At 46.0% G+C, this 25,107-nt stretch overlaps 4 protein-coding genes and 5 non-coding genes across 14 annotated transcripts; all 9 read right to left on the bottom strand.

Moving 5' to 3' along the window:
* Positions 1–107: 107 nt before the first annotated feature.
* atp7b (ATPase copper transporting beta) lies at positions 108–10,508 on the bottom strand. Its single transcript, XM_029516301.1, has 22 exons — positions 10,371–10,508; positions 9,380–9,673; positions 6,295–7,063; positions 5,385–5,609; positions 5,061–5,224; positions 4,834–4,995; positions 4,683–4,756; positions 4,363–4,546; positions 4,047–4,280; positions 3,803–3,894; positions 3,619–3,746; positions 3,362–3,516; positions 3,040–3,174; positions 2,759–2,953; positions 2,211–2,393; positions 1,952–2,126; positions 1,357–1,491; positions 1,142–1,284; positions 856–1,059; positions 660–777; positions 460–562; positions 108–375 (listed from the first exon to the last, which is right to left on the bottom strand). Exons 2-22 carry the CDS (start codon positions 9,506–9,508, stop codon positions 108–110), a joined length of 3,975 nt encoding a protein of 1,324 aa, XP_029372161.1. The 5' UTR covers positions 9,509–9,673; positions 10,371–10,508.
* On the bottom strand, positions 8,145–8,216 carry trnam-cau (transfer RNA methionine (anticodon CAU)). The gene has a single exon. It is a non-coding gene; the product is annotated as a tRNA-Met (tRNA).
* trnar-ccu (transfer RNA arginine (anticodon CCU)) lies at positions 8,223–8,295 on the bottom strand. Its single transcript has one exon. It is a non-coding gene; the product is annotated as a tRNA-Arg (tRNA).
* On the bottom strand, positions 9,482–15,067 carry eed (embryonic ectoderm development). Of its 4 annotated transcripts, none has more exons than XM_029516330.1 (13): positions 14,937–15,067; positions 14,132–14,284; positions 13,952–14,044; positions 13,714–13,779; positions 13,119–13,244; positions 12,862–12,943; positions 12,179–12,270; positions 11,954–12,087; positions 11,751–11,856; positions 11,019–11,177; positions 10,843–10,916; positions 10,566–10,713; positions 9,482–9,603 (listed from the first exon to the last, which is right to left on the bottom strand). In XM_029516330.1, the coding sequence occupies exons 1-12, from the start codon at positions 15,054–15,056 to the stop codon at positions 10,587–10,589; spliced, it is 1,332 nt and encodes a 443-aa protein (XP_029372190.1). In that variant the 5' UTR covers positions 15,057–15,067; the 3' UTR covers positions 9,482–9,603; positions 10,566–10,586. The 4 variants fall into 4 exon arrangements, with proteins under 4 accessions (XP_029372190.1, XP_029372182.1, XP_029372174.1 ...); XM_029516322.1 differs by having other exon boundaries at positions 9,549–9,673; XM_029516314.1 differs by lacking the exon at positions 9,482–9,603 and having other exon boundaries at positions 10,560–10,713.
* trnam-cau (transfer RNA methionine (anticodon CAU)) lies at positions 11,330–11,401 on the bottom strand. The gene has a single exon. It is a non-coding gene; the product is annotated as a tRNA-Met (tRNA).
* trnar-ccu (transfer RNA arginine (anticodon CCU)) lies at positions 11,408–11,480 on the bottom strand. Its single transcript has one exon. It is a non-coding gene; the product is annotated as a tRNA-Arg (tRNA).
* Positions 15,068–15,559: 492 nt separating the features above from the next.
* On the bottom strand, positions 15,560–21,280 carry pwp2h (PWP2 small subunit processome component). 2 transcript variants are annotated; one of them, XM_029519346.1, is made up of 21 exons: positions 21,147–21,280; positions 20,734–20,846; positions 20,451–20,545; positions 20,272–20,371; positions 19,916–20,059; positions 19,691–19,826; positions 19,356–19,597; positions 19,011–19,154; positions 18,860–18,930; positions 18,624–18,760; positions 18,280–18,428; positions 18,036–18,183; positions 17,767–17,917; positions 17,431–17,611; positions 17,156–17,303; positions 16,930–17,038; positions 16,728–16,800; positions 16,415–16,626; positions 16,190–16,340; positions 15,968–16,042; positions 15,560–15,862 (listed from the first exon to the last, which is right to left on the bottom strand). In XM_029519346.1, exons 1-21 carry the CDS (start codon positions 21,162–21,164, stop codon positions 15,694–15,696), a joined length of 2,766 nt encoding a protein of 921 aa, XP_029375206.1. In that variant the 5' UTR covers positions 21,165–21,280; the 3' UTR covers positions 15,560–15,693. The 2 variants fall into 2 exon arrangements, with proteins under 2 accessions (XP_029375206.1, XP_029375197.1); XM_029519337.1 differs by having other exon boundaries at positions 15,562–15,862; positions 16,415–16,633; positions 16,735–16,800.
* A 491-nt stretch (positions 21,281–21,771) lies between these two features.
* pjvk (pejvakin) lies at positions 21,772–24,687 on the bottom strand. 2 transcript variants are annotated; one of them, XM_029522114.1, is made up of 7 exons: positions 24,477–24,687; positions 24,040–24,235; positions 23,399–23,540; positions 23,148–23,265; positions 22,367–22,510; positions 22,164–22,294; positions 21,772–22,003 (listed from the first exon to the last, which is right to left on the bottom strand). In XM_029522114.1, the coding sequence occupies exons 1-7, from the start codon at positions 24,685–24,687 to the stop codon at positions 21,833–21,835; spliced, it is 1,113 nt and encodes a 370-aa protein (XP_029377974.1). In that variant the 3' UTR covers positions 21,772–21,832. The 2 variants fall into 2 exon arrangements, with proteins under 2 accessions (XP_029377974.1, XP_029377982.1); XM_029522122.1 differs by lacking the exon at positions 22,367–22,510.
* trnar-ucg (transfer RNA arginine (anticodon UCG)) lies at positions 22,832–22,904 on the bottom strand. The gene has a single exon. It is a non-coding gene; the product is annotated as a tRNA-Arg (tRNA).
* Positions 24,688–25,107: the final 420 nt, after the last annotated feature.

The following is a 25,107-nucleotide window of genomic DNA, read 5'->3' as shown; positions in this document are numbered from 1 at the left end:
ATAAATACATACAAAGATAAAAACAGAACACAATAAGAGCTTCACTGAATTCGTAAACATGGGAACCAGGCAGAAATAGTCTCAGTCCCTCTTCCTTTTTCCCTTTACTACACATTCAGGTCCTCGACGGTCTGGTGGTCCAGCAGAGAGTGGCGGTCCTGCTGCTGTTGGACAGAGTTGATGGACTGTCCCTGGCTGGAGAGAGAAGGAAGGGCCACCATGCTGTGACTCAGCTGTTCTCGAGCTGTTGCAGGTACAGCCAGGCTCCGCCGTTGAGCGTCCAGTCCCAGATGTGTGCTGATCTGAGACGAGCGGAGGCTCTTCATCTGACCCTGAGCCCGGACTTCATACAGCTCCATCGAGGTCTTCTTATAGCTGCAGGAAACAGACGGTTATTATGTCCACATGAACTACAGCGGTCACAACGGGCTGAATATGTTGGATAACAAACAGACTCACAGTCTCAGCAGCAAAGAAGACAGAACCACAGAGACGGACGAGGCGGCCATCGCAGCCGAGCCCATCCAGGGCTGCAGCACCAGGCCGACCGGCATGAACACACCTACAGCCGACAGAGGAGAGCACCTTTACTGGTCATGATCATTTCTCTGCCTGATTCATATATCGATGTTCTGCTGTGCTGGTCTGAGGATCCTTACCAGCAGCAATTGGTATCCCTAAAAGGTTATAGATGAGGGCGAACACAAAGTTGATCCTGATCCGCCGCACCGTCTTCTTGGACAGCTCGATACTCGCCACCACGTCCAGCAGATCGTTCTGAACAGCATGAAAACCTTCAGTGTCGCGGTCTTTGAACACAACACAGGATCTCTGCACAGACTGGTGGGCACCTACTCTGATCAGGACGATGTCCGCCGCCTCGATGGCCACGTCTGTTCCCGTGCCGATGGCGATGCCCACGTCAGCGCGGGCGAGCGCGGGGGAGTCGTTCACGCCATCTCCCACCATGGCGACTCTCAGGCCTTGTTCTTGTAACTCTTGCACTTTGGCCACCTTATGTGACGGCAGCACCTCCGCAAATACCTTCCTGATCCCCACCTGGGTTCATGAAAACATCCAGACATTTTCTTTTTTCCTTCTGCTGCTTTTCCTTTGAAACCTTTTGAACATCCTGTTGTACCTGAGCAGCGATGGCCTTAGCTGTGCGTCTGTTGTCTCCTGTTATCATCGCCACCTCGATGCCCATGCTCTTCAGGGTGTGCACTGCTAACGCCGACTCTGCCTTCACCGTGTCTGCGATGGCCAGCATGGCGCACAGCACGCCTGCAGGGACACAACACAATGAGGTACAGCCAGAGACAGAGCGAGGAAGCTGCCAGCAGGTCTCTTTCGCACCATCGATGGCCACCAAAATGGCCGTCTGCCCTTTGGTCTCGTGGCTGCTCATGGCGGCGTCGACGTCTGCTCCAATGTGGTGGCCGTTTCTCCTCATCCATTCTCTGTTTCCAATCAGGACAGAGTACGACGAGACTTCAACTAGAAGAAGAAACCATTTTTAAAGTCTCTTCAGGAGAAAACAAGCTTATTTTAATGGATGAAGTGATGAATTAAAGTGTATTAACTTCATGTTGCACAATCGTAGTTTTTAACACCTCAGAATTCAGAGTGAGAATGTTAAAGATTTTTGTTTGTTGTATATTTGAGATTTACATTAAAGGCTTATTGCCATTAAAGTTCTGCTTGTATCATTATTGTTTCCTCCATTTGAAGTAACACAGAGCAGAAGTCCAGGGGTCAAACCCTCGACATTGATGTATGATATTGTTTGACAGATATCTCTTATCTACAATAGCTTTCATTGTACAGATAAGAGGTTTTAGATACTGTATGTATTTAAACTTTCCACAGTAAAAGATCAAGGCCTGTCATAACTGGAACCAGACAGCTGTGGGAAAAAGCAGAGCTCAGTCAACAGGTAAAACCTTCAGACCTGAAGTTGGGTCCTCGGCGGCGGACAGCAGGCTGCTCTCCTCTGTGGTGGCTCCTGGGAGCAGGAAACGCTCGTCGCTCTGCAGATGCTCCACGTTGGACACTCGGCAGCTGATCCCACAGCCCGGGACGGCCTGGAAGTCCTGGCAGTAGCCTAGCATGTCAGAGCCCAGCTCCTGTTCCAGGCACACAGACCACGCCCTGCTCATTTTACTGACAGTAATTACAGAAATAATGTCGTAAAATGCTGCCCCTCTCACCTCTTTGCAGTGTTTGGCCACCGCCATGCCCAGCGGGTGCTCACTGCTGGCCTCAGCTGTGCCCACCACTGCCAGGATCTTCCTCAGGGGCATGCGAGCCATTTCCCACAGCACCAGCACGCGTGTCACCCGAGGAACGCCGTTGGTGATGGTGCCGGTCTTATCGAACATCACCACGCGTATCTGAAGGAGAAGGAGAGTTCTGTCAGCGTCTGCAGCAACAGATTCAATATAAAATGAAGGGAGAGAGTTAATGACTGCTGTGACGACCTGAAATAAACTTTGGTCTCATGGCATGTTGCACATCTACATACCAGGACACCCTGCTTTGTTTTTCTTACCATAATGGAGACGTTAACGGCCTGAATGGAACGATTCTTACAGCAGATATTTTTTCCTCAGCTGTATAACATTCAGTTTCAATGACGTTGTTGTTTTTGGCAGAGTTGTATCAAAACTTTGAACTTTGTACCTGAAGCTGTAAGTTCATTATTATTACAGCTATCTGCTGTTGAATTACAAGAACAGCAGGATGGAAAGTGATTTGCCTTGTGGGCCATCTCCAGCGGCTCGCCTCCTTTAATGAGGATCCCGTTCTGAGCTCCGACCCCTGTGCCCACCATGACAGCTGTCGGGGTCGCCAGCCCCAGAGAGCAGGGGCAGGCGATGGACAGAACGGTGATGGAGGCCTGGAAGGCGAAGCGGACGATGACTTCTGCCTGAGAGATGTTCTGGTTGTAACCCTGTGAGGAGGGGAAGGGACGGTCTTTAAATGTTTCCTTATGACACTTCTGAGTGTGCGTTTGTGTGTGTGTGTGTGTGCACGTACAGGGAAGTTATCCCTCACAATGTCAAAGTCGACAAACCCGACTGCCATCCAGGCCACCAGCGTGAGCAGAGAAACAAGGATGATGAACGGCACAAAGTACCCGCTGAGGCGGTCGGCAAACTGCTGGATGGGAGCCTGAGAGTGGAGGAGTAAAGGAAACAAGGAGAGGCAACAAGGTCGCATCGAAATCAGCACACAAGCTCTGAACAATAAAATATGTCTACAGAAATCAGTAAAAAATCGGCATCTCATTTCTTCTGTTTGTGAAATCTGTCAGTCATTTCATGCTGCTCGACCTTGTGAACTTCTTGTGATGTGTTACCTTGGAGGTCTGAGCCTCCTCCACCAGTTTGACGATCTGAGACAGAGTCGTGTCAGTGCCGACGTGCGTCGCTTCCACGAGAAGAGCTCCGTGAGCGTTGATGGAGCCGGCGATCACCAAACTGCCCACCTTCTTACTGACGGGCATCGGCTCACCTGACAAGACGAAGAGGTTACTGATGTGAGTTTAGAATTAAATTACAGAGACCAGGACTCACAGATCCAGAGTAACACTGAGTATGTATTAGTTCTTCCCACCTGTGATCAAGGACTCGTCAGCCATGGAGCTTCCCTCGATCACCTTGCCATCGACGGGGAACTTCCCCCCCGGGGCGACCTTAACGATGTCGCCACGCTGGACCAGCTCCACCTCCACCTGCTCCTCGCTGACACACAAATACATTCAGTAACAGCTCATTTTTGCTTTAATTTACTGCCTCACCTGAGGATGGAGAGGTCGGGGCCCATAGTGACCACCGTGGCATCGGTGGCTTGAAGTGACATCAGCTTGGCCAAAGCCGCTGAGGTTTTACTCTGCAGACATGGAGGCAAAAATAGTCTAGCTGAGACAAAAACAAGCAAAAAAATAAAAAAAAGCTAATCCATTTAAAATGACTCAAATATTATCAGGTGCCTTATCAATATAACAAAGCACAACAACAGACCACTGCGTCTTGATGTTTTACCTTTGCAACATGTTCCAACCATCGACCCAGAGCGATGAACACAAACAACATGGGCGGAGTGTCAAAGAAGGTGATGGGGCTCTGGCTGGCCCGCTCAGCCATGGCCACGATGAGGACCACGCAGGAGTAGAAGTAGGCGATGGAGGTGGCCAACACGATCAGCACGTCCATGTTGGCTGTGCGGTGTTTTAACGAGCGATACGCCTGGATGTAGAAATATCGTCCTCCGAAGATCTGCGGGAACGGCAGGACAGAAAATATTGTCAAACAAACAGGGTGGGCGGCCTTTTCGACCTGCTATCACCTGCGTTCTTACCTGCACGGGTGTGCAGAGAACAAAAAAGGCCAGGTTCAGCAGCGAGAGGCCCGGCAGCAGGTTCTGCTCCTCAGGCATGGAGCCTCCGTGTTCCTGGTGCTGACTGTCCATCACCATCATGTAGATCATGAGGCCCATGACGGGAAGGCCGAAAACAAGGCTGAGCAAGAAGGAACCCTTCCACCTGCAGGAAGCAGCAACAGGTGTGTGATCTCAACGAGTCTCTGCTGACTTTCATCTGTGTTTGTCATTTTTAGGCAGCTCGGACATGGAGAGAGCCTAACAGGAGCAGCTCAGAGGATTTTAAAACAGACACTTACTGTCTAATTTCTTCTGAGTGGTCGAGTGTGTTCTTAAATCCTTCCTTCACCAGGCCGGCCTGGAATCCGAGGCTCTGCAGGGAGGACCGACGTCAGGATAGAAGGTAACAGACTGTACGACAGGAGTGGAAAAAAACCGAGGGAGGGTCACCTGAACGATCTTGATAATCTCTCGGGCTCCGAGCAGCTCGGGGTCGAACTGGATCTGTGCTTTATTGGTGGCGAGAGCGACGGAGGCCCCGAGGATCCCTTTGGTTGTGGTGAGCTTGGACTCGATGTTGTGGACACACGATGCACACGTCATGCCCGTGATCTACAGGTGAAAGACGGTGACTTCAGAGCTTTCTGCATTCAGCCGTGCTGCTTACTGAGACTTACTGAGAGCTCCAGCTTCCCGTGTGTTACTGCATTATCTTCTATCAGCTTGGCCCCAAAGCCCAGGTCTTCGATGAGTCGGGTCACTGCAGCAGCGTCTATGACGTCCGGCTCATATTTGACCTCGGCCTTTCCCGCCATTAGAGACACCAGCACTGTGATGATTCCTGGAAGGCGATTACGACAAACTCAACACACAAACAAACGTGGCTTCTGTTTGTTTATCTTATTATTTTTATCAGTGAGTCCTGGAAGAGCCGAGTTTACTCAATCAATAATCAATATTTCCAACATATTCATGCAGACACACGCTTTCAGGAAATGTACCTCTGTGTTTGAGCAGGTTCCTCTCGATGTTGGCCACACAGGAGGCGCAGGTCATTCCCGTCACACTGATGAAGCACTTCTGTACTTTGGTGTCAGGAGGGTTTGGTTGATTTCTTTCAGTTGTCTGTGATCCAGTTCCATTACTGACTCCTGCTTTGTCAGGAAGGTGAGAATATCCAGGTCCAACAGGCCTCGACTTTTCATGACTCTGGATGATCTTTGGCTCTGAAGAGAAGGCAGGCAGATGTATTGTGAGCATCGTGAAAGGAGGATTTAAGGCAGGACTGTCTTTGTAGGATGACGGCCTGATCCTGCAGTGTAACATACCAGACTCTGATATCCCGATAATATAGTCGTTATTTCCAAACCCACCACTTTGGTCTTAATCATTTTACCTGAAACTTTGAATTCTGGTGATCAGTGTTTTTATTTTAGCTCAGGTCAGCAGTGGCCCAAATTATGCCGTGAAGAGCCGTTCGGGTCACTGTGGACTGGTTTAGTTTAGGTTTCTTTCTTCAGGTGCTTCTTGCTCCACGCACTTCTCATGACTGCCCTGAATGCATCGTAACACACCATGGAATATCACGCTTCAGTGGCGCCAATCTAAGCCGTCTCATGGCATCAGACAATGAGTGCTATTCTACCCCGAGCTGAAAAACCAGTTTCATCTGACTTGAATGTCACAACAAACTAAAACTTCTGGAGACAAGATGAAGAGGTGAGAGACTCCCCACATTTGATTTTTAGAAACTGCTGCTGGAGCTAAAACTGTTCCACAAACCTTAACTTCACTATTTTCCAGCATGAGTTTTAATCATCAGATCTGGAGCGAAACAGATATTTTACACCTCCTCCAACACAGATAGTCAGTTTCTGTTAAATAATAAAGAAATAAAGAAGTGGTGCTGACCTTGAAGTGACGCATCGAAGCCCATGTCCTCCACAGCAGCCCTGAGCTGCTCAGGCTCTGTCAGACAGGGGTCAAAGGTGATGATTCCCTTTTTATCCCTCAGCGACACCTCTATGGACTGGACTCCGGCCATCTGAGACATCCTCCCTTCTATGGACTGCACACACGAGCTGCAGGTCATCCCTTCGATCCAAATGGTCACAGTCTGGGCTGATGGAGTCAAAATGTCCGTCTGCCAGTAGCTTATGTCTTCTCCACACGGGTCCTCAGATAATACAGCCGCCTCAAATCCTATGTCCTCCATCTTGTCTCTCAGTTCCTGTTGTGTAACTAGAAGAGGCTGAAACACAACCAGCGCTGTCCCGTCTTGAAGAGACACCTGAACATAAGACACGCCCGGCAGCTCACTGACCTGTCCTTCTATGGCCTGGACACAGGACTGACAGTGCATGCCCCCCACCCTGATCTGCACAGCGGTCTCCACCGTGCATCCCACGCTCTGGAGCTGCAGGGCGATCTCTTTGGTGGTCGTAAACGACGTATCATAGTCCACTTTGGCAAATTTTTTGGGCAGAGACAAGCTGATGCCAAGAAGCCCCTTCAGGATGGAGACTCTGGCTTCGATGGCGTGGGCTTGGTGCTGCGTGCTGAGTCCCAGGAGTTTAAAGGTCCTTCTGGAGGCAGTTTTGGGCGGACAGAGCTCACTCTGACTCCCATAGTCGTAGGCCAGGTTATCAAGGCCTTGTTTCATCAGAGCAGGACAGCTGTCCTAGAAAGACATTATGAGGATCATTATGTTGTAAATATGAGACAGGCCTGTTTGTGTGCATATAGATCGTACACACCAGTCTGAGCTGATATCTAATCACAACGTTGAAAATACCAGAAATCTTTTTGGTTTTGAGTGTTTGATGGGAAGAATAACGATAGAAGAGAAAGAAAGACCCTCCTTCCTCCTCCTAAACGACCTTCCCTTCAGCAGGATGCCCCTTTGAATTTGGATTGACTCACTAAATCTTTTGTTGTCTTGGCTGCACAAATGTCTGTTAATATCATGTGTTTTTAGCCTCTTACTGAGTTGGCTCTGGAACAAAGACAACACAGACTTTTCATTTCCTGCTCCACCTGCGTGTGCATGGTTACCGTTTTTCTCTGTTTGGTCTTCTCATCCCAAACAGAAGAAATACAGCTGGAACTGACTGACGCCCCCCTCAAGAAATCTGCCATTCAAACGCTCAACAAGCCGCACTTGACCCAATTCAGCCACAACACATCGTCCCATAAATCCCTGCTCTCTCTAAACGGACCATCAACTGTTCGTGTCTCTGCTTGGTGAGGATTTTAGAGTGAAATGAGAATTTTTTATCTTTACATTGTGGAATAATCTCACAGGACCAGTGACTTCTTTAAACTTTTAGGAATCTGATTCCGTCTTGTGGTTAGTTAGTCCCTTTTCCAGGTCTAGGATCTCAACATTTCTACAAATGGGCCTTTAAATCCTAAAAATCCTTCAGACAACAGATATATTCCAGGAAATGAGAAGGAGCTGAGCTCTGAATATATAACTGAGGTATTCAGATGTCAAGAATGCATAAAATCAGGAAATCTTTCTTGATTCCCACTGAAAAGTTGATCTGCTCCAGTTTCAAAATCTGCAGTTCTGGACACAGAGAGTAAATAAGATCAAAAATCAAAAATGGGAGAGACCCAGCAGAAGTCTGGGGCCTAAATACCACATGACTGGCCCTTAAGCCTCCCAACGTGACTCAGCTTAAAGACAGAAGTAGGCGCTCCCTCAGAGGAAGAGCTTTTCCTTTTTGTCTCTCACGATAAAATGAAGACTGCTTCGTTAGCAGAGGATGGTTTCGATCCATCGACCTCTGGGTTATGGGCCCAGCACGCTTCCGCTGCGCCACTCTGCTAGAAAGCACCCCAGATGGGACTCGAACCCACAATCCCTGGCTTAGGAGGCCAGTGCCTTATCCATTAGGCCACTGGGGCTGCACACCTCCTGCCCCCCCCAGAAGCAGACACAGCTTCTGTTCTGCGCCTCCAGAACAATAAAGCCCCACACCGGCTCCGTCTCCTGCTGACCTTCGGTGTTATTACACAGCAAACACAGACGCTGAGTTCATGAACGTCTGTCCAAAGTGCATCAGTTCTAATAAATCACACACAGACAAACACTGGAAACGCAAACATTTTAAACCCTTATGATTATATATTTACAGTCCCTCTCTGCTGAGGGACTTAAATTCATTAATGGCTCCCTCTTTTTACTTTACACTTAGCTTTTCTGTATTTTCTATATATCAGGATACAACAGAAGATACAGATGTTATCTTATTAATTTTTTAAAAATGACTGAAAACTCGACACATTTAGCTTTAATTCACTTCATTTATGTCCTGATAAGATTTGCATGAACGGATATTTAAAGTTTAAGTTAGTAAGACTGCTATGCTGTGCCTACCTGTGCCATGAGTACCTGCCGGCTCACCTTGCCGCTCTGAATATTATCTAATGTATCTGAGCATCTTAGTCAAAGCGTCACTTTCTGCAGTAAAACGGTTTAGTTGAGATAGCTGGAATAAAACCTGTTGGACTTGTAGAGGTTGCATCACCTTGAATTAAAAACAAAGACAGTCTGTTCAGGATCATCGTGGCTGCTGTGTACTCTGCTCAGTGTTGATTACAAATCAGCTCTGAGCTGCACATTCCAAGCAGGCAGTGGTCGTTTTTTTTTTATCTGTTTTGATGATGCACATATTGTGAAACGTGAAAATAATATTTAGTTTTCTAACCTCCACAGCAGCAGGAGCAAAGAGGCTGATAGATTAACTGATCTGACCTGTGGCCCCTCCCAACAAACACCACCTGCCTGAGCTACTCCGCCAAACGAACTTATTCAGCTCTCCTGGCCTCAGATCAGTGAGTCGTTTTTCTGTTTAGGTGAAGTTTGGACTAGTTAGTTGGAGTAAAAGGAAGAATGAAGGATGCAGGTTTGAGTGTGATGGTTGTTGATTAAAGCTGGAACTCTAGAAGGAACTGGATCAGACTCCGGACCGGGTCTGAGCTGGCCTACCTTCAGAGTCCCCCCGCAGGAGCAGTCCGCTTCACAGCCGCACTCAACCATGCAGATCTGCTCCCCGGAGCCCTGCGGGGGCCCGGGGCCGGGCCGGGCCACACTTCTGGGACACCTGGATGAAAACATCGCTGCAGCGGCCGATCGGGAGTCTTCTGGCTGAACTTCAGCGGCTCCCAGTCGGAGGGCAAAAGTCCGCAGTGGGCGTGCAGCTCATCCGGTTCCTGCAGATAAGGGGGGCACTGATGTGGGGGGGTTAGGGTCTCAAGGCTCATGATGACAGCAGTCACATGACTGTGTGTGACAAAAAGACACAAAAACAAAACACAAAGCTCAAACAGAGTTAGACAAAGTCCACAGGATGATTTCAGAAATACAGCATGATGTGTAAAAAAATAAGTTTTATTTTAGTCCAGATAAATTCAAGTACAAGCACTCCATAAAAAAAGCCGCACCCACGAGGAGGGGGGGCCTCATTACACATTTAATATGCGGGGGGATCAATTTAAACTTTTCAAAATAAAAGCCAGCCTGCTACCGCCGATTTCTCCTTCAATCTGAAAAACTTTTATTTTCTGCTTCGCAAACAAAAGAAGAATATTTTCAACTCTCAACGCTCTCGATTGCACAAATTGACTCTTGAGTTTATTATTTACAAAAAAAATCACTTTATTGACTGCACTCAAAGCCTTAGCAGTACTGTAAAATATGCAACAACAGTCAGCCTGTGTGGAGGCGGGAGGGGTGAAACCAAGACAAACAAAGATGCAAAGAAAGTGGGAGAAAAAAAATCAAATCAAATCTTCATTTTGTTCTGTGTGCACTAGAGGATATAAAGTATGGCACACTGCTAGGAAAAAATACTCCACCCAGCCGTTTAATCTGCGTCTTTGTCCAGCAGGTAACAAAAATCTGCCAGGTGGCTGACATACCCACAATCCCTCTGGTCTTAAGAACTGATAGTCGTGTCATCGTTCCTTAAAATTATCACCTTTTGGGCTAATAAAGTTCATCTAGAGGGGAAAATCTGATCTTCTTTCTGCCAGGAAATGAAAATCTCCTTTTCTGTAGGAGCACACCGACCGTTTCTTCAGACCACATGACCACCCAAGGGACAAAGTGTTTAAACGAACATTTCCTGCGATGAGAAAACAGGTTGGGGGGATTAAAAGCAACAAGAACCAACATTTCCATCAGCCAGGACCCCTCAGCGCTGCCGATCCCAGCGCCAGATCGAGGCGTCGTCGCACACCGCGATCAAAATGCTGCTGTCGCGGCTGAAGCTGGTTTGTCTGATGGCCGACATGCATTTAGGGAGGGTCAGCGTGGTGCACCTGGAGACCAGGAAGAGGACTGTCAGGGTTTTGGGAGTGGTGTCATGTGAACAATCACATCAGAGCTGCAAGCAACAATTTTAAAAACACAACACGACAGGCGGACTGTCCTCTGAAGGTGACGCTCACTTTGCTTTATGAGGATCTTCCACTTCGAGGTCCCACACATAAAGTTTCCCCACCTGGTTCCCCAAAGCCAGCATCTGTAATTTCACCAAACCACAAATATTCAAGATCTGACAGTTAAAAAGGGCAAAATGACCAAACATGCCACAGCAGATGAAGACAAATGGAGGTGATCTGACCTTCTGCCAAAAGTCCATCGAGAAACGCATGTACCAGATATCACACTGGCTGTAATCGAAGCGTCCCAGAATTGTCACATTTGACTCATTTGGTTTAATGTGATCGATGTCATCCTCCATTTTTCCTGGTTTCCAGCACACGATGGCGTTTTCACAAGACTGCAGAAAAAGACATTTTGGATATAAGCTTTTCGAACAAATGCACCTTCGCTCGTTATTTCTTGGAACTGGAAATCAGTGAATGTTCCGTATTTCAGTGAGACTCTGATAATCAATGTTTTAGACCACATGCTGGATAAAAGGTCATTTCCTAGCAGAGGATGGTTTCGATCCATCGACCTCTGGGTTATGGGCCCAGCACGCTTCCGCTGCGCCACTCTGCTAGAAAGCACCCCAGATGGGACTCGAACCCACAATCCCTGGCTTAGGAGGCCAGTGCCTTATCCATTAGGCCACTGGGGCTGCTGCCAAAGAATAGGCAAGCAGTGAAAGTTTGCTTTACAGTCACACAAACAACTCACTGAATCCTATAAACCAACACTGACCCGTCATTCAGGATCTGACTGCAGTTACGATTTTATTCAGTTAAATCTGTCTTCAGTTTATGAATGTTTCATTTTAACTGGCTAATCCCTCTAATTCATCTTTAGCTTCTTCTTGTTTGGAGAATGCTTTTCACGTGTCAACATAAAAGTGTTTCTATATTTATCTGAATACACACTAATAACTTGCCTTGGACAGAATAAGGTCCCCCAGCCACCGTACACAGTCCACATAGTTCCGATGGATGTCTCGTGTGGAGAAGTCAGGGAAGTGGATTTTCTGTGAGACAAAAGGCCTGAAGGGAAAACACAGCAGGCACCTTGTGTTAGATTTATTTTTTTTATATCTACAGCCTGACAGTCTGCACAGGTCATCTAAGATGTGCTTCTTACCTGTTGGTCTTTGAGGGGTTGTACTCGTAAGATCCACGAATGGCTTTCTGCATTCTCTCTGAATTGATCCGCCAAAGTTTTAGCGAGTGGTCCATCCCACAAGACATGATCTTTTCACCCAGAAGATCAAAATCCTACAGACGGATTATAACATATTTTAAATACATTTAACTATTGATGGGATTTATTCTCTTTTCCACGGCTGTTGTGCGATTTAACACTCACGGCACTCAAGACTTCATCTCGATGACCTTCAACTCCGCCAAATATTGCCACTAGCGTGTCTGTCTGAATGTTCCACAGACGAAGGGCGTGATCTGAGGAAGTGGACACAGAACAAACAACAAAGTGTTGGAGACTTGTATGTGTACGGTTGATCTTTCTGATAATATGCAAACAAAAATCAGGAGAAATATGGCGTTGATGAAGAAAGAATATCAGATTAACTACAGTCAAAGTTTGCCTGATCTAAGATGTAAACTGTCACAGTCACTCTGCCCTTCAGCCGGGCAGGGTAGCTGCTCCAGGCACATACTTGATGTAACTGTGTGAATTTAATAAGCCCTAAGCCCTGCCAGCGTCTACTTGACGAAATAAAAGATTAAATTTTCACACGGCTCTTATCAGGGTCAAACCATGCTGTCCGTTTTTATTTTTACTTCAGATTAAGGAACCACCTGACAATCACATGGTAGCAGAAACACTTGTACTATCCCTACTGTCTCTGACCATGTGACCTCCTGTAACCTGGGTAACAAACGTAGATTACGGGTGGTGAAAACCTTTTTAGAGCTGAGATGACATCAATAAAGTCATTCAAGTTCATGTGTCAGTGAAATTATAATGCTATCCGTGTTGCTTTCTGGTTGATCTACATCAGATGCTTCTGATTATTCTCGTGTTTTTACCTTTGCTGACAGACAGGAGGAGGTTTGGATCCCTCGGGTGAAACTTGAGCTCATTGATGGCGTTTCCATGACCTACATAATGCTGGATGTTTAAAAAATAACACTGTAATTATAGACATGGTCTGCATTTATTCAAACAACAGTCAACTGGGAGTGATTCTGATCATGAATAAAAACACGTGTTCTGAACAAAGACGGTTGCTATGTGACAAAAACTGAGCAAAGGCTGAAGAGGAATTAAAGTGGATTGAAAGTACCTTGATGCACTGCATTGTGATGTGGTTGATCACCCGGATGATGCCGCGGGACCCGGCAACGGCCAACAGCGGGTGACTTGTGTTGGTGTCATAGGTCCAGGCACAAGTATAGAAGTTTTCCTCTGCCTTTGCACAAATGGGGTCAAAGAAATCAAAGCAAAGGGCCTTATAGTCATCTTCATCCTCAGAGGAGGATGAGTCTTCTCTGCAACATGTCTCATGTTGACAGTTGCACACAGAAAGCTCTTAATGATTTTAAATTTACAGTTTAAACTTAATTTTCCTAGCTGGTTGAGACTGATGACGGCGACATCTCTAAATTGAGCAGAGGTGTTTAAAGATGTTTTTGTATTATTTAGAGAATTTTTAAATGACATTTCTTTTCAAACTGAAGTGACTACAGTCATCCTGATTAGGTTCACTCAGGTGACAAAGAATGATCTTTGTCATTTGTAGTAAATTGTCCAGGTTATGTAAGAGAAAACAAGATCACCCAGACTTTGTGTGAACAGGAAACTGTCACAAATGACTTAATGATAAAAACAACAAGCAAGGAGCCAGTTTCATGAAGCATTTCAAGCAAGTGAAAGGATACATCTGCATCAACATAAGACTGCAGGAGCCTTATTTCTCCCTGAGAGTGACATTCATACAAAGTTACCTGGTGAAGAGAAGTCAACACTGGTTAGTTATGTGACAACAGAAACACCAGATCATATGTAGGACATATAAGATAAAGAGAGGCCTGTGTGTTCAGTATGCCAATCAATAATGGGGCCATTCAGGAAGATAAGAGGAATAACTTCCTGCTCAGGTGGCTTGACATGACTCACCCTGTTGCTCCCTACTGTAGCAAACACCAGCGGGTCTCCCTCCTTGCTGTGCCAGTTAAACTGGACCCCAAACAGCGGTTGCCCGTGATCCTCCTGTGTAAACATAATGATATCATCGCCAACTGACAGAGATGAGAAGATATGATGAGAAATGGGTCCAAGGTGGTTGATGCAACTCACCCTCAGATTGTTGACGCACTTAAATGAGTATCTGCACTTCTTGGACTTCCACTTGCCCTTGCCCCAGCTCTTTCTGCCCGGGGCGTTGGCGGTGTTGGTGGGTGTGTCTGGACGCTCTGCGTTGGTTCCGCTCTCGACACTGACAGCATCATCCTACATAATCACAAAGGGATTCAGGCCATGTGTATGAGAGTCACCCAGCTTCATGCACAGATGTTCCTGAATCAACGTGTTAAACTCAGTTTCATCAAAAGGTGTATAAAGCATGTGGACCTGAAGCTTCACAGACGTTTTAACATTATGAACACATTTTTATGTTTCTACCCGGCAGACAGATTTCTGCAGGACCAAAACGACATCTGCTTTTCATTCTGGTGATAACAAGCCGCCTTTAAAAACTTATCCCCAACCTGCTGCCCTGCAGAAACCCTTCATCCAGCAGCTCAATCACATAAACTCCCTATAATACAATGCACATTTCAGCTAGCTGCTAGTGCTAAAGCTAACTTCACTCCACACGTGAAGAGCTGCAGTCAGACAGCGAATAAAGAGGCTTTTTGTTGTTTCCATAAAACTGAGACACGTAAAATACCCATCAGGCTTGGTGTTCCACATCCAGGTGATAATAATCTGACTTTTATCTCAGATGAGCTTTGGAGCACCTGCCTGATTTCAGCCGGTAGAGATGGACAAAGCTGCTAGCTAGCCGCCTTAGCTACACACATACTTTAGCGCGATGCTAACCCGCTAGGAGCTAATTTCGTGCCGGCTATCGTGGAAGAAACAACACAGTTTAACTTCTTACATTCTCGTCTCCTGATAAATCGGGGTTACTGTTCTCGTCACTGCTTAGTTTTTGTTTTTTCGCCGGAATTTCTTTTCCCGCTTGAGAAGGGGACTCGGACATGTTCTTATTTTCCCTCATTTTAGCCCAAACTCCGCCTCTTCCGGTCCACAGCGGCAAGTCCTGCTGGGTAATGTAGTTTGAGACGGACTTTTAATTAAATTCTGCTGGAAGATGGACAATCTTTTGCCCAATACCTCTACTTTTCTTTGTTATTTACAATTTCAATTTATGCCTAAAGCAACTTTAGCTGTTTTGATTATTATTTTGAATCACGTGTGAACATTTAATATATAAATAGAGTGTTAATCACTAAGTTTACTGCCATTTTAAAAGTCATTATAGTCATTAAAGTCATTAAAAACTAATGTCTACATCAACAACACCATCTTTTTACTGCTAACGCATCACATCATTGCAAAATGTTTTAATAACCACTTTTACAGGATCACATTTGCCTACAAATTAAGAAATGATGGTGCTCCCTGCTTTTATAGGCTTCTGCTCAGGTTGAATGTGAATGATGCTGTGTGTTACTTGTGTATACAGGCTGAATAAAACTGAAAAATATGCACATTTATATATGAATTTAATAAAAAAAAAAACAAAACATGTTTACACATCAAGTTTTCTCGCAGGGATCTGTTTGCTTTCAAAGTCCAACGTTGGTATTGTGTCTTAAGTTATTTCTTCCATGATGATAAAATGAGGTTGTCGTCTAAAACATCATCTCTGCATCCTCCACAGAAGCTTCGCTCATCTCCTCAGAAAGCTCTTCATCATCGTTGTCTTCCTCCCCTCCTTTGTCCTCCTCAGCTGCTCTCTTTATACCCCTCTGCTTTGATAAGGCCTCAGCGTAACGAATGTTGTACATGTTGAAGTCACACCTGTCAACATATTTGCAATTACAGACTTGGTTTGGCTTTGGGTGTCCATGTTTACTACATCCACATGTACAAAGAAACAAATGGGAAAACATGTATAAAACTTACAGCTTGGACAGGTTGTCAAAGTGTCTCTGGATGCTCTTCTGCAGCGCCTGGAGGGTTGGCAGTATGGAACCTGACCTGCACAGCAAAGGAAATTTGTAAAGTCATTGTGAGTTAAATCAAAACAAACTGACGAATGATGGCCAGCTTTTCTGTTTGTGTAAAATCCTTCTCAACAATTCATAGCTAACTCATAGAAAAGGCAACAGGAGAAGATGAGCAGACCTGTTCTTGAGTTTCTGTCCATGCAGCATGAGCAGGCTCTGGGCCCAGGTCATGTAGAACTGCAGGTGACCCGACTTCTCCAAAGATGTGGCCACAAAACCCAGCAGCTTTTCCACGTAAATGTCAGGAAGAAATCCACAAACAACTTGGACTAGGGGACAAACAAATAATATCAAATCCAAGTCATGTAAAATCCGCTGTTCTGTTTGAAGGATTTATACTCACTCTGTGCATGTGGCACTGTTTCCAACACCTCCTGTTTCAGGGCTTTTTCATTGAGCCTGAACGCCATGACAATGGCCGATACCCACTCCTGAAGCCGAAGCTGCTTGCGAATGTTTGCTGGTGTCACATCAAGGTCGAGATCATAAGGGTCAAATACCATGGAACCATCAATGGAGTAGATCAGCAGGCCCTCGGTGGTGGTGGCCGCCCAGCTGCGACCTGAGAGAGGATGGAGCTGTATTATCAACCATCTGACAGAAGAGCTCCCTCTTTACAACACCAACATCTCTGCAAGAGAAAAAACATCTAATGCCACCTACCAGTAGGGGAGAAGCGCAGCGAGCTCACTCTGATCTCTGGCTTGAAGTGCCGAGAACTCATGTCACCTTTGAAAACAGCAGAGAGAAAATATACACAAGGTACACAACAGGTTCCTGGCAGTCTGAGGGAATAAATGGTTCTTTTAAAATTTTTAAAACTGATAGCTGTTTTCAGTTTAGAAGGCGATGTCGTACCTCTCCTGACTCCAGGGAGGCTGATGTTGACCCCGTCTCCGTCCCCAGCTCCCTCATCCACCAGAGCCAGGCTGCCAAACTCTGTCATTTTCCGCCTGTCCAGAAACTCCTGTGGATAAAGCCAGACAGCAACATGAGTTTTTGTACATAATGAGAGCATGTGACACTCTGTGTTTCCCAAAGATCAAATCTGGTTGTTCTGCTTTGCGACTCAACTGAACCGTACCTCCATGGCGTCGAAGGAAAGGTTGCAGGAGATTTCAAACTTCTTCACAAGCATCTGCTCCTTGATGTTGTAGATGCAGACAAACTTGGACTGACCTCCTGCCAACATAGATTCCCCGTCCGCAGAGTAGCACAGAGATGTGAATGACCTTCATGGAAAAACAAGTAAACAGCATTAGTTGAAGCAAAAGGCCACAATATTTTACCAAATCTTTAAATTATGAGATGAACAAGAGGCAACATTGAGAGACAAATGGTGTGGTCCTGTCCACTCACTTTCCCTTTGCTGACTGTTTGGCTGTGATTTTATCGGTCTCTTTGCGGCCCATCTCCAGGTCGTGGCGTCCGCTCACAGAGCCAGTCTGTGTGGCGGTGTGGGGGTTCCAGAAAGAGATCTCTCCATTCAGAGTGGCCACAGCCAATTCCTGACCATCAGGACGGTAAGCGACCACCAGGCCTCAAATAAAACACATAAGAACCACAACCTATCAGGACTTTGGTGCACCTTAGTGGTTTTGTAACAAAACAGACAACACAGCTGAGCTTCCATACATTCAATGGTCAGTTTTGACCACTTCTGACCAATATGCAGTGGGAGCTGTACTCATTTACCATCAGAGACGAGGGGAAGTGTTTCCTTGACCTGCCAGCTGTCCAGCATGTCCCACAGCCGGACGGTGCGATCCCATGAGGTGCTGGCCAGGATGGACTGGACTGGACTGAAACACAAGCAGCTGACCGGACCCTCATGACCCCCGAGGACCTTATTATTATAAACAGGAGGCAGATGTTGCAACAGACAGATGAGTCAAGTGAATCTGAGTCAGACAGTAATTGCTCAGGATGAAAGACTTGAATGAAGTGAAATATTGTGCGAATACCTCCAGCAGTCTGCCTGTCTGCATGGACCAGAGGAAGATCTCAAAGGAGTCCTGGGCTCCAGCGCTCACCAGCTCTCCACTGTTATCAACTGCGAGGGAGGAGAACTGAGCAGGCCGAGGCGACGTGAACGTGCGGAAGTTTCGGTACCTGTGAACGCACACAGACACATTCAACCAACAGTTTCACACAGGCCACGACATATTCTCTTCCTCTCTGTTCTCGCTCTGGTTGAATCTGCCTCACCTGTGCAGGTCGAATGCTCTAACTGTCCCGTCCAGAGAGGCACTGACAATGACAAAGCCGCTGGAGGTGAAGGTGACGTTAGTGATGCTGCTGGTGTGCTCGGTGAAGGTGACAAAGCAAAGGCCACTGTTGGTGTTCCACACTTTGACCTGAGGGAAAAAGCCACAGTCTGAAGTCAGATAAAAACACTTCAGGTCTCAGTATCAGCACCAGCGTTGAACCAAGAACCTCATTTTTGCAAGGGAATATCAAAGCAGTTTAGCAGCCACTAATAAAATTATTATGACATGGAATCTTATTAATCCCGCATATGTTAATGTTACGGCAGGATGTAAAACACTTACTTTGCCATCATCACCTCCAGTCACGATGTACTGTCCATCTGGTGAGTAAGCCAGAGAGGCCATGTTGTTGAAGTGACCTTGCTGCTTGAAGACATATGACTCGCTCTGCCACTCCCACACCAGCAGCTGACCCATCCCTAAAACAAGCAGCGTCCCCAAAATAAAAGAGAACAGTTAATCCAGCCGACCAAACAACTGGCTCAGTTCGAGATTAAAGGGAAAGAATGGCGTCCTACCTGAGCACCCAAAGCCGATCCAGTCCCCAGAACTGTTTATGGAAATTGAAGAAATTTTCTGGTCTGAAATACTGAAGAGAGAAACATTCACATTGTCAAATAGTGTCAGTTCCGTCAATCCTTTCTTTTACGCTCATCTCCTTCCTCTCACCTGAGGGAGTGAATCAGATTGAACTCTGGAAGTTCATGCAGGTGGAAGATGCCGGATGCGAAACCGGTGACCAGGATGTGAGAAGGCTTGTGGTAGGCAGCTGCGGTCAAGTTGTTAAAATCGCCCTGCTTGTTGAAGAAGTGCCTACAAGAGAAGAGATGAGAAGAAAAATGAAGTAAGATAAGCTGCAGCTTTGAAGTGCACTTCATGCACACATTTTTATGCCAGCTTCTTCTGCCTGCACTAATGCAGCTTCTTGAGCTTTGATTGATCTCAGTTACATTTGCCAAAGATTATAGAAAGTGATTTTATTGACAAAGAATCTGATAAAAGGGGTTACTTTACTTGCTGTGATGCTTATATCTAACATTCTTCGTTGTCTTCTCTTCAGGAGCTTCAGCTTTCCCTCTGATGATCTCTCCCTCCTCTCCCTCCAGCCTCTTCTCCTCCTCCTCCTCTTCCTCCTCCTCCCCCGCCCCTGGTCTTGGGACCTTGGGCTTGTCCCGTTTCTTTTTCAGCACAAGGCCGTCCAGCTCTGTGTCGCTCTGCCACACGCACAGCGTCCCATCCTGGCTCACAGTGTAGAGCTGGGACAGATCGCTTACAGGTTAGTTGGAGTCTCGGTTTTGGCATGTACTTTTTTATTGTCATGCAGTGGTGGATGGCAAAAATAAGCTCACATCCAGACTGTCCTTCTCAAAGAAACAGCCCACGATCACATCCTTGTGTCCACCCAGAGAGTAGTAGATCAGGTTCGCCCAGCGCTCAGCACCAAACACCCACGTTGACATATCTTTGCTGCCCACCACAAAACACCTGAAGGCAACCAATGATAATTTCTCAGTCATCACTTTTGCACACTTTTCGTTGTTGTTATCCAAACTAACTGTTGAGCCATCACTCACTTGGAGTCGTCGGTCCAGTCTATGCAGGTGGTCTCGTCATAGGGCCCATAGTAGCTCTTGTCCAACACAAAGGCATTAAACTCCCGTTGCTTCCCTGGAGCGTGGTACATCAGAGCAACATTCTCCTTCGTGACAACAAATTTCCTGAGGGGGAAGGATTGCAAGGTTCAGCATCATCTTGTATCTAAAATCAAGAAGATTATTCTTTTCTGTGATAAATATACAACGTGTCCCCAGACACTATGGGCTGATGAGTAGTTCTGATTTCCATGTTTGCAGTTTATTTTTTTAAGTAAAAACCTTTGAGCTGGAAGCAGTCACAAGCACACAAACCACTCTTTACTTTCAGGGCTTACCTGCCATCAGGTGAGAAACGGATGCTGTTCACAGGCTTGTGAAAGTGGAAATGATGAAGGATGGCTCTGGTGATGAGACTGACCAACAAGGCTGCACCATCTGTGAGACACAAAATAGGACATTGGTAGTTTATTGCAAGTGGAAACAAACTTCATTTTAGATAAACAAAGCCTCTTACCTTCATCCACTATTATTGCTAAGTGTCCATCAGGAGAGAGACCCACACATGTGATGTTCTTTGTAGTGGAGAGCGGTAGCGTCTCAGATGTGTTGCTTGAAGACAAACATAATAAAATAAAATAAATAAGTTTAAGTACAGAATATGGTGTCACAAGTCAACATAAAATCTCTGGATGTCATATCTTAACTCATGACATCTGATTTAGAGAGACTGACTGTTCCACTTTTACTTTATAGATTTATTTTGTATTTATTTGATTGATTTTTGTGCATTGACTTACTTTTTCAGGTCAAAGACAGAGACTCTGTTTCCAACAGGACTGATCACGGCGTTACCATCTTGAGAGAAACTTAGATTTCCCTGACGATAGACTGCTCCGAGCAGGTTGGAAAACTACAAAGATTCACAGAAATGTTCTCTTTATACTTAAAAATAATAATAATAATAAAAAAAAACATGTGTTTTAAAAGTCGACAACATTAAACTATCAATAAAATACAACTGTTTTAAGACACATATCGGCAGAACTTAAGTGGGTGTATTAATAATTTATAGTAAATGTCTGAGAGTCTTCTATGTGTTTAAAGTCTTTGTCGATGGCCGAGAAGAGCCTCGATCTTGTGACTTTTCTAATGAAGTTTGGTGTGACGCTAAGCTGGAAATTATCACGTAAGCTAACAGCGGCGGACTCACCCTGTAGGCGAACTTCATTTTAATGAACACAACTCAAACTCTGCGTATTTATCTTCTTGTTCGTCCTTCAAACATCCCGGTGATGGCTAAAAAAAAAAACAAAACGTGAGGCCCCCGTTACACATGCTGCTTCCTCCGCATGGGTTGTTGACACTTGACGCTTCCGGGTTACGCTCAGCGCGCATGCCCTCTGGCGGCAGGGAGGGGAACCTGATTGGCTGGTTGTCGGTTCCTGATCCGGGTACTTTCTGTCAGTTCGTCCATCACAGCAGATGCTCTTATGTCCCATCTATCAACTGGTGAATGACACTCTGCGTGCTTTATTGATACACAGTAAAGTATTTAATATTAAAGACAGACAGACACACATCAGAAACAACACTCTGGCTTAAACAGAACCAGACAGCCTTCTCACTGAATCAGCAGAGTCCACTGCTGAGTAATCCATCATCACACTCAGAGAAATGTGTGGAAACGGGCCGGTGCCGAAGGTAAACTGCAAGCAACACTGAACTCCACACTGCAAAGTGACAGATAACACCAACTGGAACATTTGGCTGCTGCTCAAGTGTTCATGCTGCTGTGGATGTTTCAGCGATTCTCAAAGTCAGTGTGTAAACAGTTTCAGTCGTTGGACTTCCCACCGTTGGAAAAAAGTGTCACCTGTGTGGAGGCATTCTGCTTTTTCACCTCAGTGTTTTGTGCCAGAGGTCGAAACAGGGCACCACATGCAGGCGGACGTATTTTTGGCCTCCAGTTGAACACTCCAGGCATCCGTAGACGGTCTCCCTCTTCTGGTTACCCATCCCACACAGAGCACAGGGGCCTTTGGGGATGTTGTGTTTGAGAAGGTTGACCTGTCAAACAAGAGAGGGTAACTCTTTCTGTGGACAACCAACAGCTGCTCCCCTGACTGCTCAACAACAACAGCCAAAGTCTACACGCTCCTAAATACACGACATGAACAGAACACAGGACAACCAGCACATGTATGTTAATGTGTGAGACTTAACAGACCCGTGTGTGGGTGCTTTCCCTCAGGTAAGCAGTGGACACATCCGTCATGCTGGCAGCTTTCTCATAGTAGTCGGTCACCATGTCATCCATGTAGGTGTCGGAGTGGGTGAGCTCCTCAAACGTTCGATCATCTGAGAGGAATCAGAAAAATGCAGCTCAGGTAATTATGTGTGTGAATTGTTTAGCAGAGGTCGTGACTGTACCTGCTCTGAAGGGGTTTCCGTAGATGATCCCAGACAGGAAGCGACGCAGTCGACCCATGGAGAAGTGACCGATGAAGCCACCCAGCTGCTCCCTGATCTGCTCCCGCTCAAACCCCCCCTGAGACTCCGGGGCCACACAGATATCTGATATAAACAAAACAAAAAAAAAAGTCAATTGATGGCCACACCTGAAATCTTACAATTTCCTGCCTCTGACAAACAGCTGGTGTGAGAATTGAACCCATGGCCCATGAGCATTGGTAGCACTGCGCTCTAACCAGGTGAGCTAACCAGCCTGCTTTGAAGCATCCTTTTGGATGATGAGTTCAGCACAGTTGACCTGTGAACCAACCAAAAACATACAGCTGAAGGCTGCCTGCAGGTGAAAGTGAGCCACTAAAAATCCTCCATTTAACTCAAGAGCCACAGCTTTCTCCAGTTCACACAGACTGGGACTTCAAATTTCAACCACGAAGGGACTCGAACCCTCAATCTTCTGATCCGAAGTCAGACGCCTTGTCCATTAGGCCACGTGGTCACACAGCTACCAGCTCACACTGCTGTGTCAGATGTTTTTCACACCTTATCCTCTAAGTGCTCTTTCATTTCACCTTTCATGGTCAACACAATTATTTCATTTTAAGTCACAGTTTTTTAATTCATTCATCTAGGTTTAATTTAGCTGAAGAGGTTTAGAAAGAGCATAAAACGTGTCCAGGTCATTTCAAGGATAACCCCCCTCAACTGAATGTTGTGTTGTGGGGGTTGTTGAACTTCCTACCGAGCCGCCCGTCCAATCGCACAAACAGCTCACAGATGCTGAAGGCGATGGTGGTGTGAGCTGGGATAACGATGGCCTTGTCTCGACCTTTGGGGTTCCTGCCGTCGTCGATCTGAAACTGTAGCAGAGCAGAGAGCTGAGCGACACGGCAGCAAGAATAAACAGTAAAATTCCTACTATTTATGTGCACATTGTTTAGTCCAAAAGGGAGAAAATTCAAATTTGAGAAGGAACTTGTGAGTTTTACAGACCCTCATGGTAGTCCCTCTCACCCCAGCGTGGACCGACAGGGAGCACTGGCGTGTGGTGCGGATGCTCTCCACGACCACACAGAGAACAGTTCGTCCACTCTCTTTTGACTGACGGACCAGGCAGTGATCCAGCTCCACTTTCCTGAGACCAGAAAAATGTTACGCACTGACTCGACCTTACACCTGACGGGTGTTCCAAGTACAAAAAAACACAACAGCCTCATTTCTGTGTGCCATTGTCCTCCACTGTGTGACTCCTGTGTGTTTGCCAGTGTAGGATGACATGATCATTTATTCATCCTTACAGGGAAACCCTCGTCTCACATTCTATCTGTCACGAGGAGGTCAGAGATCAGACATCACTGTGCTGCTGCTGTCAGGATAAAAACTTCAATCTTCTTATTGTGTCTGTCATAATGTCACATTTACATGGAGGACAATTTCTTTCAGAAGAAATGAACTCTTCAGAAACTCACACCTCACTCTGAAGTTGAATAATTCAGCTGTTATGGATAATTTTACTTAATAATTAATAAAGTAATCTCAATACTTTATCTAATCAGTCTTAAGTGACACCACGATGATGATGATGATGGTTCTTTAACAACCAACATCAGATGCTGAAATGCATGCTGGGATACCTGGAGCTGAGCTCCCGCAGTAAGGTGGGCATCTCCAGCTCGTGTTTGGTCACGATGCCGAAGGAAGCTTTGACGGCCACGGAGTCGGAGCCACTGATGTTGAACCCCACGTCGTTGATGATGTGGTTTCCTAGGCGACCGTTGAGGGCCACGTCAGATTTGTCCTCATAGTTCAGGAGCTGATAGGACGACACTCCTGTAAAGAAGTTTGATTATAAGCCAGCTCTAGGTTCTGTATTTATACTGTGAGAAGAGATGTAAATCTACACTGGGTGATAGTGTGACGCCAAACATGATTCAAAAAATATTTTTACAAGTGCAGAGCCCAAACTTTCTAAACTGATTTCAGCAGACATAAAAACCGACTACTGAACTGAATAAATATTTCACTGTGTTAACATCTGATATATCACATTGTGGATTTGCCATTATTGTACCTGCTGTAATCTCTTTCTCCCCTACCAGGATGTCTTTCAGTGAGAAAGGGGTTGAGGCGTACTTGTTCTTCTTCCAGAAATGCCTCTTCCTCTTCCTGGTGACCAGGCTGAGGGGCTGGTAGCGGTCGGCCTCGCTCAGGCCCGGGACGGGAATCAACCTGCCGGTGTCTCCCACCTGTTTCACAAAGTTCTTAGTGGCTGCAGCAAACATTTCCAGTGATGCATGCGTCCTGAACCCTTAAAAACGATAAAGTCCAGCTCCAGAGCAGACTCCTGTGTCTTCGCGCTGCTGCGGGGCCTATTTGCTGGTCTTGTTTGCTGATGTTAAATAATGCAGGAAGTGTGTAAGGGAATATGGGACAGTGTGTGCGTGAACCTGGTCACCATCGGCCTGCTGCTTCCGTCACACGAGGTGGAAAAGCTAATTATAGGAGTTTTTTTTACACATTTTTCCAGCTTATGTGCCGATTTTAGTGATTTATGTCATTAGTATTTGTAGATTTAAGAGAAATCTGAAACACTTATATTTAATTTCAAATATTTACAGATGTGAATAAGCAGTAGCCAGATGTTTCCCTTTAACTCTGTGATAAATGAAACATCTGCAAGCTTGAAAAACGGCCTGGTTTAC

This window comes from Echeneis naucrates, chromosome 2, assembly GCF_900963305.1.
Source record: "Echeneis naucrates chromosome 2, fEcheNa1.1, whole genome shotgun sequence".
Classification (NCBI taxonomy): Eukaryota; Metazoa; Chordata; class Actinopteri; order Carangiformes; family Echeneidae; genus Echeneis; species Echeneis naucrates.
This window is presented reverse-complemented; position numbering and strand designations above follow the sequence as displayed.